We start from the raw sequence: 16818 nt of genomic DNA on the forward strand, positions 1-16818 counted from the left end.
CCTTCAATCTCTAGAGAAGAATAAGATCACGTGACATTCATAATTTTTTATTTTAGGATATTCTACCTGCACTATAATAAAATCTTAAATATGATATTTATAATATATAAAATACATTTTATTTACTTTTTAGTCTATTTTAAAATATTTCCTATGGAGGGAGGGACTAATTTAACCATGAAACTTGCTAAATTTTGCCATCACCCCTTTAACAATTTCTTACAAAATTTATAAATATTTGTAAATACAAAATAAAATACTAGAACTAGTGATATTATTTCTCTCGTCATAAAAATTGCTACTACGATACATTTATTTATTGTGTACAAATTACTACAATATATATAAAGTTTAATAACAACATCATAGTTTAGCGATAATTAGTGTATATCTCTGACAAGAGGTAAATCTCACTTGCCGTACTAAACAAATAAGTAAATATATATATATAGTTTAATAATATTTATTAAAAGAAAAAAAGAGTTTAATAATATTTGACCAAAAAATTATATTTTTGTAATGGTGTTATTGAAATCAGTTGGGGAAGTTAAACGACGTGTATCCCACGTTATCTTGCGTGTCGTTTCGGTCTCAACTCTCTCTCCTCTCTCTCCTCTCTCCAAGAAATTGTGTGTTCTTGCAAGGTTTTCCATCCTGTATTGCTCGCACTCTCATTTTTTTTTTCCATTTTTGGTCTTCTCGCATCCGATCCCCTGCCCTTCCGTCCCGCAATCATGGGCTCGGTAAGATTTATACACCATTTCTGTATTCTTTGTATTCTTGCATCTTCTGCTTTAATTTAGTTGGAGAAGCTGAACTGTTCGTGCCGTTTCCCGAAAGAAAATGCAATTGTGTCCATTTGGGATGATCAAAGGGATTAATTAAGACCATTCGGTGATTGGGCATTAGGGTCGTAGTCGTAGAATTTGTTTATTGAACAATAAGTTCTTGTTTAATCTATGATGGCGCCATTAGCTGAGCGATTTCGGTTCCTTTTGGAGCTAACAGTGCTTTGTAATGCAATTAATAACCGTTTCCTTTCGTCAAGGTTGTATATGGTGGGTTTTCTCCCTTATTCTAATACATTTGATGTGTTGGAGAACAATTAGTGTTGAAATCCCGTGTCGTCTGTATTTTCGACAAGCTATGAGCAAGGGAGTATAATAATCTATTCATATGGAATGATCAATTGCGGTTTACTCTTCTCAACTCTCATCTAGCTTGTCCTATGTATGTGTGGAAGTTCTCTTTCATGAGCTGTTAACTTGATCAATTTTTCAGTCAGCTATACCATGGTTGTCTTATTAGGGAGTTGATAACTTGGATATATGGGAACTCATATCCATGGTCACCATTTTTGCTATTGAAATGTTAGCGTATTCCAGCATTCTGGAACATGGAAAAGGGCGGGTGTAGAGAAATCCAATGGCAACATTTATAGCTCCCCTGTGTGTGAAAATTCCAACAGTGCCGTTTATTGCTTGACTGTCCAAGAAAACCATGGAAAGATTTTCTTAAACGGGAGAAGAATAGGAGAACTTCTAGAGGTGATGAGCAGCTTTGAGGTAGGTATGATCTTTAGCTAGGTTCCATGTCTCTGTGTATGGGTGTCTGTTTCTAAGGAGTCTTATATAGATAATAAGTTTTTGTTTAGGCTCCCTTTGCATTGGACTTATCTTTTTCCGAGGCACACTTGTATTCTTTCATTTTCCTCCATGAAAGCTTGACTTCCTATTCAAAAAGAATACCATGTAGGAAACATAATCAACATCCCCACTGCATTGAAAAATACTTAGGGAGGATTGTCTACATCACTTGTTTGCAAATTAAAGAGCAAAAAGAGGACATTTTGTGCGTCCATGTGCCATAACTGGCTTAATTCCTGTTAAACACCCGCCTGTGCTTCTTTTTGCTGATCTTCTGTCTGCATAGTAGAAGAGTACTGTAGGCTATAGAATTGCAGAGTCAATAATAAGTAACTACATCTGTCCCTTTATCTGAATGCATTGACCTGTAGAGATCATTTTTAACATTTGTGTTAGATGTCAGTAGCGTGCTTCATATAAAGTCTCATGTAGGTATCGTTGCATTGTTGCAGCAGGACAGGGGTCGTCCACTGCCAAAGTTTGGTGAATGGGATGTAAATAATCCTGCATCTGCGGAAGGATTTACAGTCATATTTAACAAGGCTAGAGATGAGAAGAAGACCACTGGAACTGCTGCCAGCACGGTTTCACCTCAGAGAAATGAGTCTATCTATAACAATGAAACTTTCCCTCAATATCATCCACCGAAGGTCTGTTTAATAGAAGACGTGAGAATAAATTTGTTATGAACATCTTCAAGTCTAATCTTTTCTTGGTATTTGGATGCAGAAGAGGTGGTTTTGCTGTGGTTGAAGGATCTTCAATTTGTGTATCTACTGTGAAAGCCCGTAGGATGTGAGTGATCTACCCAGACCTCTGAATCCCAACAAAGTTGTTGCACCAACAAATTTCTAATAACTACTCTTTTCCCTTTTCACTTTGGCTTTCCACGATATATCTACGTTATATAATAATTTATATCACATGTTCTTCTGTTTCTTTGTAATGTAATACAGGATGGAAAAGACAAAGATTACATTGTCAAAATCGTGTTTCAATTTCTTGTGTTCCTTGTGTATCAACATATGGTGGAAGGATTCTGATGGGAACCTAAACACATATATATAAATCAACATACTTTACTCTTCTGGCTTGCTCATGATCCATTTGTCCTGTTGTATCGCTCTTTAATTAAACAAAGCAGACGTCCTCTTAGGCAGCTGTTGTTTTTCATGACAACAGAGATATTTGGAAGAATATAAAGAGGATTTGGATTAAATACTTTGTAATGTTGTTTGCCATTGGCCCTTGTGTGTGCTCTCTATAGCCAGGTGAAACAACAGTATTACAGCCATAAGTTGATCCCAAATCACCAGATAAAATTGTCTTAAAGCTACAGGATTATAGTCATTGTGTGTATCGGTCAGTACATGAGAGAATATAGGTATAATTTACATATTTTCTTTGTTTAACGTAAATTATAGAAAATAAGTGCCATTGTTTGAAAAGCTTATGGCAGCTCAACCCGACGGGAAAACGAGTTGAATATATCCTGTCCCCCTTAACCAACAAATGTTCCATGTAAAATCCTCTATATATCTAGCAGGCCTCTGCACAAACTTCTTATGCAGATTGCTCAACTGTGGTGCTGTTTCTGCTCCCTCCTCCAGCCATTTCAGCTCCTTCGATGGTGGAAAAGTTGCCGTAATGAGGTTGCTGTTCAGGTTCGCTCACAGTTGAAGAAGCTGGAAGAATGGGATGGTCGAACTTGCAAGATGGCCCGAACTTGCAGATGCCATAGCGACTATAATACGTGCATATGTTCTGATCCTGAATATCGTATAGAAATTTGAACAATCAGTAAACACTAGAGAGCCATGAACATAAGAATTTCCTTCTGGTTTTGGGAAAGAGTGTAAAGCAAAATAAATGGAAGAGAAAAGAAAGATAAGGTTGTACAATGCATGCAAATAGAGTCATATACTATAACAAATGCAATGTAAAATCATTCCTAAGTTATTTCTTATGCAAAGTTATTCGATTTGAGTATAATATTTTTAATTATATGAATAATGATTGGTCCCTTGGATTGGGCAAGGGGATCAAAGAATTATTTTCTACAGAATTGTCCTTCATAAACACAACCAGGAAATGAGAAGTATAAGCTTACAGGTCTCAAAGGCAGCCCTTTGTCATTGAGAGTGCAGGTCGTTAACTTGGCGTTCCGATTCTTTGGATGGTGATATTTGCAAAGAGATTTAAATTTACAATCCCCTGTCTTCAGAAAGTAACTGCATTCGGGTTGACCAGGTCGTTCGGGATATTCTTCCAGTTGCTGATGAGAAGGATACAGATCTGTATCAGATGCTAGATTGTTCATGACGTATGTTGGAGGCGGAAGCACGCTTAAATCTGATGGATATATAGGTGCCTTAACATGAACATGTCACAGAGAAAGTTAGCTAAGAAGTACCAGAAACCAAAACCAAAGCCAATTATTCCGGAAGTAAAAGTAAGAGGGGAAAATGCAGCTTAATAAGAAGGTTAAACCTGAAAATAAATCCAGCCCCCTAGCTGCAAACTGAAATTTCTTTCTTTTACAGTGCACAGGAATTTCAACTTCTTTTGGTACTCAAAGCCATTTTCCTTTTAACATTTACGACTTGAAGTATTTGTACCTAGATCTATTAATGGTACCGAAATACTTTAAACCTGAGATGAAAGGACTACAGTACCTGGTATGCATTCCATTCTGAATCCTGAGATGGTGAAATCATGGCAGGTACAAATGTAGTTTCATTCAGTACTCTTGGTGAAGTCCAGGATGTGATCTGTGGTTGTGGTGCACCTTGTAGGGGCACTCCATTGTTATATCCTGAAGGGGATTCAGGTATAGCCACGGTTGTAGGATCGGGATGATTAAACCTACAGTTCGCTCCATATTTGCAGGATCCTGTGCGCATGTAATAGGGACACTCTTTTTCATCCTGTCAATAAAAAACTCATAAGTTCTTCAAGATAAGTGAGATAAGTGAGAGAAAAGTGATCCTTCCAGATGAATCGAGAATCTACGCGTCAAATGATTCTCGTCAAATTGGAAAAAGTTCGCCAACAAACAACAACAAAGCACAAACTTAACTGGTCGGATTGGCAGACCAAGGAAGTTGAGCTCTAGAATCGGGTTTGCCAATGCTTTTGGCCGTGTGTGGTTATATCTACAAGCTTTTCCAAATTTGCAACCCCCCGTCCTCGAGTAGTACTGCAAATCACTCATGAGGTATAACAGTTAACTGATATCAGTAAGTCATGCATACTTCACTATCTTATACGATAAAATAGAGATTGATAATAAGCAAGCTCCATTGGAATGCATCATTTTACAACATAACGATTACCAATGTTTTCTAAACCTCAAAATTCGTATCAGATGAAATTTTCCTGTTCAGCAATAAAATGCAACATGATGAACCATGGAAGTCTGCAATAGACTGCAAAATTTTACTGTTTGAAAGGATCATCTTAAATACTTGACCTTAAGGCACAACCACGAAAGGAATCTAGAACAAAAACTTCCTATATAGCACCAACTAATCAGTCATATAAATAGAGTTAAAGTAATCCAACAAAACCACTTAAAACAGTGGAACAGGGGAATGCATGAAACCATATCATTGTAGTAAAATACTTGAAGCATCTTTCATGAAATCATAACACAATGAAACCTTGCATTCTGTCTTGCTCGCCTGCCCAACTGAGTCATCTTCATGCTTCAACTTCTCAGAAACAGCCTTTCAAAAAAAAAAAAAAACCCCATCAAGAAAAATTGTCATCCAAAAAATAAATAGATTAACAATTGGAAAACAAAATCCAGATTATATAAAACAAGCAAAAACTAAGAAATCACCGAGGGAAGTGAGACATAACAGGAAAAGAAGAAGCTGAGAAGAACTCATCACTAATTTGAAATCAAATAAATAGCAGTTTCATAGGCATAAAATTAAGAAATATTCGACCATATACAAAAAACAAGAGCACTCGAGATATTTCTCCAGTCTTTAGAACTAGGCTGACTAAGTGAGAGTAATAAATGGGACTGGACTTTGCATGGTCTTTCTTCATGGACCATATAGAATCTTTCAATGAAAACAAAGAATTACGAGGTACCTAGACATGGATATAAGAACCACATAGTCCTCTGCAAAATTTTCTTTTCTTGTAGGTAAGAACATTTGTGCAATTTTGCTTTAACAGTACTCCACACACAATGTTACCACAAACACAATCTCAATTCTTCAACTCTCAGAAGTGAGTACAATTCAAATATCATAACAGAGCAGATTCAATCCATCCTTTTACCAACAGAGCTACAGATAGACGAAGAAGAAGAACATGCCTATCCACTGGTACCAGGCAACTCCCAGCTCAGACATAAGCAGGCTGATATACGTTAATAGCTTCTATAATGCATGAATGAAGACTACTTCCTCAAATTTTTAAGAGAAAAAATAAATATTATGATCTTCCCAGCTAATTTTATTAGTTCAATGCAGCATGCGTCTTTAAAAAACTAGCCAATTGGAGTAGTGCTTGCAATCTCCATTAGGTTGGACTTGGCCCTTCTCTTTTGTACTTCTAATTTTTTAATTATTTTTATTTGTTTCTCATCATTCATCAAACAAATAAATAAAATTAACACAGAAATGTACTTCATTCCAGCTGACCAGTTCCTCTGTCATCAGTTCTCTTGACAGAATTGATAGTTCTTCTCCATGGAAAATAATTATAGGACCCTATTTTGCAGAGATGAAGTATAAATACCATACATGCAAAATTTACAGAAACTTATCAGCTGAAGATGATACTGGAAAAGAAAATTTAACGATCAACTTTCAAACACAAAACGATTAAAACATTTAAAAAGAGGTTTTTGCTCACTAAAAGCACACCTGGTTTCTCTTTCGCACAGGGTGATTAAATTTGCAAAATGATCCGAACTTGCAAGTCCCAGTTTTGAGGTAAAACGCACAATCTTCAGCCTCGGGCCGTACTGGGTACTGGTGGTTGTTTTTCCCCCACCTTTCCCTTCTCTTTTCCACCTCACTGCCGTCGCCGTCGCCGGCATCTACCTCCTCATCGTCATCGTCATTCTTAATACTTCTATCTCGATCACTCTCATCGATCTTCTGGGTAGCATTCCCTTCACCTTCACCTTCACCAGGATTCGTCTCACCTTCCCATTCCCCACCTTCGTCATAATCCTTCACCACCTCCTCTTTCTCATCCTTCAAATCCAATTTCTGAAGTTCTGCACGGATGGGATCGTCCGTGGCCACATACTGAGCATCAAATGGTGCAGGATCAAGAACAGAACTATGTAACTGTGAAGATTGAGATCCAGAAGTCGTGTCTTCACTGTGATTAGGGGTCGAAACAGCTTCAGAAGGTTCCATTCTGCCTCACATTTGAAGCAAAAAAACCCTAGCTACAGAGAATAAAGTACATGGAGAAATGGGTGTTGTGAAAGATAACTTTTCTAGCAATTGGGTTGACACACTAAGTGAGAACTAAAAACAAGAAAAAAAGTTGAACAAAAAAAAAAAGGTTACTTTCTGCTCTGCGTACGTTTGCGCTCTCTCTCTCTCTTTCTCTAAACGATTTCCTTTTCCTTTTTTTTTTCTTCTGGGCGATCTGATATCATTGAATGAGAAAGTAAATTGGGTTGGACTGGATTTTTTTACCTAAAAATTTGGAAAAAAAAAATGCAAGTAAAAATGAGAAACCATGGAAGAGAAATGGGTTTCCATCTCAAGGTTCCATGAATCTCAGTAAAAATGATATAAAAACGTTTAAAGGTAAAACTTTTCAAAAAGACCCCTTTAATGAGAGAACAAAGAATATTGATCTTTAAGTTATTTTCAATACCTCCACTTGTGGTTTTATTTATTATATCAGAAATGAATTGGAAAAAACAATGACTTTTCAGTTCCATAAGAAATGCAAATGCTCTGTGATTCATAATGCATTTAAGATGAAATTGGTAACATAATTAATGCTAGTGGTTTAATTGCTAAACGCAGCCTCAAAACAAGGCATGGAAACCTGAGAGAAACCCAGATTCAGAGGCAAAAGTCATCTCCCAATGACAGATTCTTGCATTCATTTCTCCTGTCAGTTGAAGCTCCAAATTTTAGAAGAAAGAAGTAAAATTTCAAATAAATATGAACAGTCTTTGCTGCATGCAAGTTCAAGATAAGCTCAAACTACACAGGAAGACCATAAATTTCTCTCTGAAGAAATCAAAGAAGGGACTTCTTTGGCATTATATGGAGAGAATTCAAAATGTTGTGAAAAACCAGGGAAGAACAATGTTCTTCTTCATCCAACTGAAAATACTCAACTGGTCAATAACTTTTATCTTTTCCATTGGATGAGTAGAAGACAACTTCCAAACTTTGTCAAAGTTGATGTCTACATTGTTTTACGTACAAATGGCACAAGAAGAAGGATGTGCCACCAAATAGAGCAACAGCATATCAGTTGTAAAAGTAAATAATTGCATCAATGGAAGGAAAAGAAAACTGCACAAAGTTCCCAGAAGGGGTAATGTCCAACCCCCAACCAAGATGAGGATTAGCATCTGACATTCATTGGCGAAGAATGTTTTGAAGATCCAAGCAATTGCTCAGGTTTACAGGAAATAAATAGCACCAACGAACACAGACAGCACAACAGAATTAATTGTTACTCTCAATGATAATAATTACAGGGATGTTCTAAACCTATCCCTATATCTAACCCTAAATCTGTCAATTGACCAACAGAATAACTATCCATGTAACACATTCATCGGCCGCAGTATTATCCTCTACCTTTCTTCGTCGAATGTCCAGTCTTCCGCTTGTGACGACTGAAATCCGACACAAATCTGAACGTCTGACCACATCCTGGTTCAGCACAGACGTAAGGTCGGGCGCCTGTATGAACACGAATATGTTCTGTTCGGGCCCATGCCCATTTGAAAGTCATCTTGCAGCCCTTCCATGGACATTTGAGGGGACGATCGTCCATGTGTACCCGACGATGCTGCACAAGGTACTTGTGCGAGAAAAACTTCTTTCCACACCCCTTGACAGGACAGATATTTCGTTTGTGCAAGACAAGTTCTTGTTTTGAACCAAAACTCATGTTGCAACCCTCGATATCACAAAGATATTCTGATTCCTCATCCCTTGCTTTCGAATCTCTATGCCCTGCTGGAGTCTTCAAAGATGAAGCATTCTTCACCTTTTTCTTACCAATTTGTTTTTTATCTTTCACCTTCGCTTCAGAAAGCTTAGTAGGCTTTGGAGTTCTTTTTCTAAGACGTGTGCTAGGTCCACCTGGTTGCTCTTCCTCTGATTCTACATCAGTAAATTTACTATTCCTCTTAGCTTGCTTACCTCGCAGATTTGTGGCATGTGGTTTTATTGGCTGTGGGGTCTCTAATTTCAACATATGACGAGCTCCACGTTTCAGAGATTGAGAGAATTCTTCCTTCAAAGTCTGAGAGGCTCCCCGCTTTGCAGGTCGCGAGATCTCTTGTTTCATTTGAGGAATTGTCTCTGTCTTGACCGGCTTACTCCGAAGCATCCTCCTCCTGCCCTGATTAGCACCATTGTCAAGTTGGTCGTCCGACGTATTTTCTCTCTCAATGTATTTGGATGGCATGTTTCTTTTAATTTTCCAATGCTGCAGAATAGAACTATCATCTTCTTCTGGATCATCTGAAAATGCATCTTCCCTCACAACGCATTTGTCCGGTTTGCTTCGAGGCATACTCCTATGCTGATGAGAATTATTGTCTAGGGAGCCCTCTGAAGCTGCATCTTCACTCTCGATAGATTTGGCCTTCTTGCTTCTAGACGTCCTCTGATGATGCCAAAGAAAACTATCATCCCTTATATCATGTGAAATGACATTTTTAAAAACTTTGGCTTGCTTGCCTCTCGGAATCCTACTACACTGCTTAAGGGAACCACTCTCCAGACACTCATCTGAAAGCGCATCTTGTCTCTCGAAATGTTTCTCCATCTTGCTCTTGCTCTTTTTTCTCTGATGTTGAGAAGAATCGTGCTCAAAGGAATCGTCAGAAACTACAGGTTCTATCTCACCCCATTTGGGCAGCTTAGCTCCACAAAAGCCTAGGCGCCGCTGATTACTACGATATCCAAGAGAATCGTCTGAACCTGTATCATCCGTCCCACAATATGCCCCTCCCTTGCTGGTGGCAACTCTTCCACGTTTTTTACAAGAATCATCCTCCACAGAATCATCCGACATAGCATCATTGCTCTCAACAAATTTAGATCGATTGTTTCGAAGAATGCTATGATGCTGATGAATACAATCTTCAACCGAATCATCTGAAACCATGTCCTCTGTCTCTATAGGTTTGGCTCTCTTAGTTGTTCTGCTCCCAGAAGCCATTTTTCTCTTGCCAGCAGACTTTCTATTTACCATAACAGTCTCATTTTTCTGGATATTTTCTGGTTTTCTATCAACCTTCTCATCTGACATTGTCCAAGAATGGAAGATGACGTCTTCATCTTCTTCTTGAGGATCTCTCTTTGCTAGCAAAGGATGAACTTGATTTGACATCCAGACTTTCCCACACCATTTCCCTGCAACAACTCTTTTCAGCTTGCCAGTCCTCCTTTGATAGACTTTTGGCTTCCCAGAAGAGTTAGCCGAAGTACTACGACCAAATGCATTATAAATAACAGAATTGTATGGCATCTGCTTACTATAAAGAGGAGAGTGACTGAGGTTGGCACTATAAAAGAGATTAATTCCTAACTTTACAGCCCAGTCTCCATTACCCGGAATTGCATCCTCGCTATCTAAAGCTAACTGAATCCTCTTTTCTTCATCTTGAGTGGCTCCTCTGAACATCGTATCAGTCCATGGATGGTCCATTCTTAATTCTTCTGCCACCAATTTTGCTTCTGCCTCCATCTTCGGATAGTCTGCAACAATTTTTATGCGATATAGAGATGTTAGGGGCAGCCAAAATTTAAAGTTTAACATAATTTCAAAGGAAATAACAAACTGCAAATAATGGTTATTGGCAATAACCATTGTAAAGAAAGCAAGGGATGTTCAAAACAGTACATTTTGTGAACGTAGTCATGAGTGTTTACTAATGCACGTACCTTTTTATATCATAATAAGAAAGAAATAATATCATATTGGAAAGTAGAGGTATAAATGAAAATGATGGGGATGCGTGGTTCAAAGTTGTAGTATCAGCCATTCTGACTTGGACCTCTAGATAGCCCCGAGATAAGTACAACTTAGCGACTCATAAATATCGAGAAAACAAAAAATGGTAGAAGGCTTGAAGAATTCTAAAAGAACGAATAACTTGATATTTTGCCCACATAACAAGAAAAACTAACATAGCAGTAAAGAGCATCAAACTGACATTAATTAGTGGTATGGAGTGGCCCAAACTGACCCAAGATATTTGAACTTGTTTAAAAGAATTTCAATGCTCATCTGAAACCATAAAACCCGAAAATGTATTTTGAATGATGCAGTAAAACAAGCATCCTTTTTAAGGGGCCTCCAATAGGGTACCAAAGAGATTGAAATTTTTGTTCTAAGGAAAACCTACACAACATCAAATTGATGCAGCAGAGACCCAGTCCCTTATATAATTAGCAGCAAAGATACAAATGATTCAAGGATTCAACATTATATTGGAATGTAATGCACCAAGAAGAAAGAAAGATGAGGTCGTTCCTTTAAATGTCTGATCACAAGTACATATAAACCTCGTCAATGCCAAAATCCAAAGAAACACAAACTTCTAAAGGGATGACTCCATCATACCATAACACTTCCAGAGATAATGGAGAACTTATTAAACCACTCAAAAGGTTAGAACCACCAACAAAATCACAAATCACTGATAAGCAAAAGATATTTTCAGGTAAAATTAATGGTTATTATTTTATGGGGTAGAGAGAACGGTTCAGAGTTCAATATAAACAATAAACATTGCACCTGGATGGCAAAGTAAAAGAATATGCACTCCTCCAATTGGGCGAAGTTGTTGTTCCACTTCTTTTGCATGTTCCAGACAGAATACATGCAACCTCGAGGAGTCTTCATCGATATCTGGAGCAAATGGTATATTCTCAATTTCCACTGGTTCAGTGGTCTTGTCAAACATTGGTTTTTCAATATCGCCATCTGAGGGAGATTTGTTATTCACATGTGAATCCTGATATCTAGTTGACAAGCCATTTTTCTTAGTTGAACCTATGCCATCAATTTCATCAGAAGAACAATTGAAAGAGTCTTTGGAATCAAATCTAGCTCGTCCAAATTCTTCATAGTCATCGACTTGAAAGTCCATTTGATCTGCAGTATTAACACTAAATGAAGAGGGATTATGATCCAAAGTTGCACTGTTTTTGCAATATTCATTAGAAGTAAGACCAGAATTCTCAAACTGATAGCCATCTTCTGAAGAACAGATCATCAGTTTAGTATCATCCGCATTTAACACAGCATCTGCATCAGCATTATCCTCCTCAGAATCAGAGGAATGTCCATAAGTCAATGCGAGCATGCCAAGGGCAGAAGTTTCTTTCCGGTTTTCAGTATTTGAATTAGCTTCGTAACTTTGATCTGCTACTGGAAGCTGGCGATTGACAGCATGGACTGGGACGTCATACAAACCATCAGAGACACACTTTTCTCTTTTTCCTGCATTGGTAGTTAAATGAGCATTCTAAGAGAGAATGGAACCTCAACAAAATTATTAATTAAAAAAATGCCAGCAAGTAGGATATTGATTAGGCAGAAAACCTACCACTATTACTAATCTGCTGAGAAGTAACTGCATGCCCATCTCGAATAGCAATCCCTTCACTGGTTATTCCAGAACCAGCTACCCAGTCATTAAAGAAGCTACAGTCAGCTGACATAAGGTACCTAGCAGCTTGTTCTCTGGGTTGGATGATGGCTACACAGGCAAAGCTTAAAATACCACATGTGACACAAGAAAACAGTCTTTGATCTGATAACCCATCACAATTAGCACTACCACCTCGTTTGTTGTTGGCATTCAAAGTTCTTGAACTTGAAGCACATAAATTATCAGTGCTTCGCTCAGATAGAGTAGCATATGGTCCATTAGCTGAATAGAAACCTTTAACTCGATTTATTCCCTGGCTGTTTTCTAGTGTGAGATTATCATAATCAAAACTTTGAGGAGATTTAGTTGCTTCCTTGGAACTGCAAAAACCAGCAGGAAATCTAGGTTTTGCTCTCAAGTGCGATCCAACACGCAGTTTCGAATAAATAGAATCTGAAGAACCTTGGGGAAGAAGTACAACTGAAGCACCCCTCCCAAGAATGTGCAGCAGGCTGTTATTCTCTGCAATGTTCTGTACAAATAACTCTTTTATCACTGTTTCCCCTTCACTCTTCTTTTTATCTTTTAGCCGTGAACTTCTTGGTGCAGCACCAATCCACAGAGGTGTTCTGCATGTTAAAACATAAAAGGTGTGTATAAGAATGAGAAAATCATATAGTGGGAGAGATGAAAATCCAAAAGATCAATATCTATAATGATGGAAGAATTTGTTACTTTTGCTGCATTCTAGTAAGCTGAACAAGTATTTTCTAACAATAGATTTCTAAATGACATGGGTTTAAACCTTCAGAAATAATTTATATGAAGAATATATAGTTGATGTAGCAATCAATCAAAACAAATTTAAGCACACATGTATATTAGATTTTATCCGATTTTCAATAAATTCCAAGAAGATAAAAGAACAAGAAAGCGACTGCAAATGAGATGTCAAAGGAATCATGCAGCTAAAATGGAAATTATAAGTAGAAGGCAAAACAAACCTCGAACTTAGAGCAAGATCATATAGTAACTGAAAATGAGAGACCATTGGAGGATAATTGATTGAAGCTCTACGAATTGCAGCATCTTTAGCAACCCTTAACCACTCTGGAGTTGCAATATTGGCTGCCTCCCCACAGTTGAATCCTAGAGGAAAATATCAAATAGGCACATTATAAAATACAGATATAATTGCAATTCAGAATTTAATAAAATTTATTAAAATTAAAAAATATACATACATATGTACACACACACACACACACACACACACACACACACACATATATATATAACATGAACAACACTGATCAATCACACGTGCATCACGAAACTATGGTGTTATGAGTTTATCGAGACCTCACCATGACTGAAACCTGTATGATAAGCTCGAGGAAAAGTGACAACAAATTCACCTGCATTTTGCACTAACCTGGTACAAATCAATTAAAGAGGTGAGTATATAGACCTGGTTGCTTTTGAGATCAAATGATGTTGCCAATGGCATCATCAACTGGTAAGAGTAAGACCATTGGTACTGACTGATGGTTTAACCGTCAAGTCTATACCTAACAGAGAAATGATAGGTAAATGAGGAAAATAGAAAAGGTTAGCATAATGATGGTTACCTGCAACATGGAACCCCCGCGCTAACTAGAACTTCCGGTGACATCACAGTGGTCTTCTCACCAAGAACAGCAAAAGTAACTGGACGATAAAAGAGAAGTACTGATTATGAAAAATTCCAAAACTGATGCTCTATATTTTGAACCAAGTTGTAGTCACTTCAAAGTACGACCGTCTTAATTTATTAAATGAAGACAACTCTAAAATGTTTTCTTTACTAAGAAAGAATAATGATCTGACAAGCAAATATTGATTGTGGAAAGAGAAAAGAGAAGGACAAGGGATGATTGTACTACTTATAACACATACACAAAAGAAAAGGAAAAGGCTAAGAACGATCCACTTCTTGAAGCATTCTTATAATCAAAACTTAACTACAAGTTGCAAATGGGGCAATCATGACAAACATGAATTATAGATACAGAACAGAATTTTAAACAAGCAAGCAATTAATTGACATAGTTATGGGGAAAGAAACACCCATGTAAATGCAAAAGGGAAAACAAAACCCATGTCAAGCAATATTAGATGGGGCCAAGGAACTGAGCAGGCATTCGGTTGGTAAAAGAGTAAACCTCAAAAGTTCAAGTGAGTTACAGAACCAATCAGTGTGATTGGTCAGACAAGTAACAAGGCTGTGAAAATGTATCCGCTTATGTAAAGATCAGAGGAATATCATGTTTAATAGCTCGTCTGTGAAAAGACATGTATTCAGTTACATTAATCAGCAAAAAAATTTGTCTAAAAAATGTCCTCTCTCCATCCAACTTAACAAATACAACTAGAATATTTCCTTTAATAACTTAACTGGACATGTGTAGACTAGAAGTAACCCAGATGAAGATTAGTGGTGAAGTTAATTTGGAGGTGGGGGAGGCAATTGACATTCTGGACTAATTTTCTTCCTATAATCATTAAAAATCAAAGATGAGGAAAATTACGATTAATAGTTCTCTACTTCAATGCTATGCAGCCATCAACTCACCAAGGGGATTAATTTCTCCTCCATATCCCTGAACCCTAACAACCTCCTCGAACGCCACAGCAGCGTCTCTCGGTACGCCATACCATGTTTTTCCCGCCCCCATATGCATATAATTTAAGCTGTGTAAGTCATGGTCTTCTACATGCCAAGCAAACCAGCTGAACATCATAGCAACATACACCATTGGAGAAGTAACTCCTGGAATCTCTTCCTTCATAAACCTCAACAGAGACCCTTTCGCCCTGGACACCCCCCTCATGTTCCACGCAGTCTCACCAAGCATCGTGCCTTCCCCTGCCTCCCTAAACATTTTTGCACTAACCGGCACAAACGCTGAACCAGGCATATCGTTCGCATATTCCACCGAAAACGGCTTATCCAGAGTTGCCCTCCAATAGAGCGTTTCGATTTCCAAAGGTGAAAGCCCCCCTTTCTTCCCACATTTCTTCAAATAGCTCTTCTCGAAGCTCTTCGCCTTAGCCTCAAATTGCTGGAATGTGTAGTACTCGCCACTCTGCCACACTGATTTCTGAACTGGGCGGGTTTTTCGCGGGCAAAACCCGATCTGCTGCTGGCGAGTTGTGAATGTAGGCGGCGACTTGGAATTACTCGAGTCAGAGCAGGCGGCACGAGCAGCAAGTGACCTGTTGAGATTGACAATTGCAGTTTTCTTCGGTGAAGGGGGCACAGGGGGCACAATTTTGCAGATTCCAAACTTGGAAGCCTCTTTTTCGATCTTGAAAATGTATGAAATTGGATCTTGAAACTCGGCCAGAGTTGGGTGGTATTCTGGGGCCAAAGGTAGGGTTTTGAGCCAAGAAAGTACCTCTTGCGTCGGCTCCGCGGCCAGAGCTGAGGCTGCCATTAATAGTAGCGAAGTTGAAGGTAAACTGCAGCAGGGTTTCTCATGCAACACCCATTTTCAACAGAGGCACGAAATCACAGAAGATAACAACAAACCTTCTCACATTCCCTGTTTCATTTTCTGCTTCTTCCTTTCGGGAATCTCGTCAATACAATTTCCTCTGTTTCCCCAATCATACAGAGGAAACAAAGAACAGCAAAAACCCAGAGGTTGAAAAAAAGGAAAAAAAAAAAAAAAAAACTTTATATTTGGGGGCAGAGGAGAGCGAGAGGTTGGAGTAGAGTAGACATGTGAGTGGGGGGATTTATTCTGGGTTTGCGAACGCCTCTCAAATTCACCCCTCTTTTTCCATTTATTTACACTCTTCTGCCCTCCATACTTAATATTTCGTAAGATGACCCTACAACTTCATAATTGCAGATTTAGCCGCTCATTCTTATGTTTCTTTCCTTAATTCCTGTCTATTTTTTTTGGGAGAAGAGTTGTTTTTCTTCAAAAAAAAAAAAAAGAAAAAGGATATCTAATTTCATCTCATCAATCCCAACGCATAATTCAATTGGTTATGACGTATATTTTTAATCAAAATACTTCTAAAAAATCACTCTATTAAATTTCGTAATTTTAGATTTTTTTTCTTTTACTTCTAGATACTGGAGAGTTCGAACTTTGATCTTAGGTGTCAACACTCGAAGGTACTGAGACCGATGTCAATTAATACTGAGCTAAACGATATTTTAATATTATCAACTAAATTGTATATATTTGTTTCTTTAATTATAAAAATATTGGTTGTCTATACATAACAAGTACCGACAACAACAAAGAGACAATGGTAGTTATTTATATA

At 37.9% G+C, this 16818-nt stretch overlaps 3 protein-coding genes across 9 annotated transcripts; 1 reads left to right on the forward strand and 2 right to left on the reverse strand.

Moving 5' to 3' along the window:
• The first annotated feature begins 563 nt into the window (after window positions 1-563).
• LOC111008714 (RPM1-interacting protein 4 (RIN4) family protein) lies at window positions 564-2745 on the forward strand. 6 transcript variants are annotated; one of them, XM_088122284.1, is made up of 4 exons: window positions 564-743; window positions 1376-1565; window positions 2099-2296; window positions 2376-2745. In XM_088122284.1, the coding sequence occupies exons 2-4, from the start codon at window positions 1551-1553 to the stop codon at window positions 2397-2399; spliced, it is 237 nt and encodes a 78-aa protein (XP_087978410.1). In that variant the 5' UTR covers window positions 564-743; window positions 1376-1550; the 3' UTR covers window positions 2400-2745. The 6 variants fall into 6 exon arrangements, with proteins under 6 accessions (XP_087978410.1, XP_022137179.1, XP_087978407.1 ...); XM_022281487.2 differs by having other exon boundaries at window positions 600-743; window positions 1386-1565; XM_088122281.1 differs by having other exon boundaries at window positions 600-743; window positions 1386-1565; window positions 2379-2745.
• Window positions 2746-2944: 199 nt separating this feature from the next.
• Window positions 2945-7375, reverse strand: LOC111008713 (Zinc finger C-x8-C-x5-C-x3-H type family protein). Its single transcript, XM_022281486.2, has 6 exons — window positions 6533-7375; window positions 5309-5374; window positions 4726-4845; window positions 4322-4573; window positions 3757-4017; window positions 2945-3416 (listed from the first exon to the last, which is right to left on the reverse strand). The coding sequence occupies exons 1-6, from the start codon at window positions 7034-7036 to the stop codon at window positions 3210-3212; spliced, it is 1410 nt and encodes a 469-aa protein (XP_022137178.1). The 5' UTR covers window positions 7037-7375; the 3' UTR covers window positions 2945-3209.
• Window positions 7376-8165: 790 nt separating this feature from the next.
• REF6 (relative of early flowering 6) lies at window positions 8166-16243 on the reverse strand. Of its 2 annotated transcripts, none has more exons than XM_022281457.2 (7): window positions 15107-16243; window positions 14124-14202; window positions 13860-13927; window positions 13497-13641; window positions 12448-13121; window positions 11634-12341; window positions 8166-10591 (listed from the first exon to the last, which is right to left on the reverse strand). In XM_022281457.2, exons 1-7 carry the CDS (start codon window positions 15969-15971, stop codon window positions 8445-8447), a joined length of 4686 nt encoding a protein of 1561 aa, XP_022137149.1. In that variant the 5' UTR covers window positions 15972-16243; the 3' UTR covers window positions 8166-8444. The 2 variants fall into 2 exon arrangements, with proteins under 2 accessions (XP_022137149.1, XP_087978405.1); XM_088122279.1 differs by lacking the exon at window positions 15107-16243 and adding an exon at window positions 15063-15091.
• Between the last annotated feature and the right edge of the window lie 575 nt (window positions 16244-16818).

The sequence above is a fragment of the Momordica charantia genome (assembly GCF_013281855.1).
Source record: "Momordica charantia cultivar OHB3-1 chromosome 3 unlocalized genomic scaffold, Mcharantia_2.0 BLBB01000003.1, whole genome shotgun sequence".
Classification (NCBI taxonomy): Eukaryota; Viridiplantae; Streptophyta; class Magnoliopsida; order Cucurbitales; family Cucurbitaceae; genus Momordica; species Momordica charantia.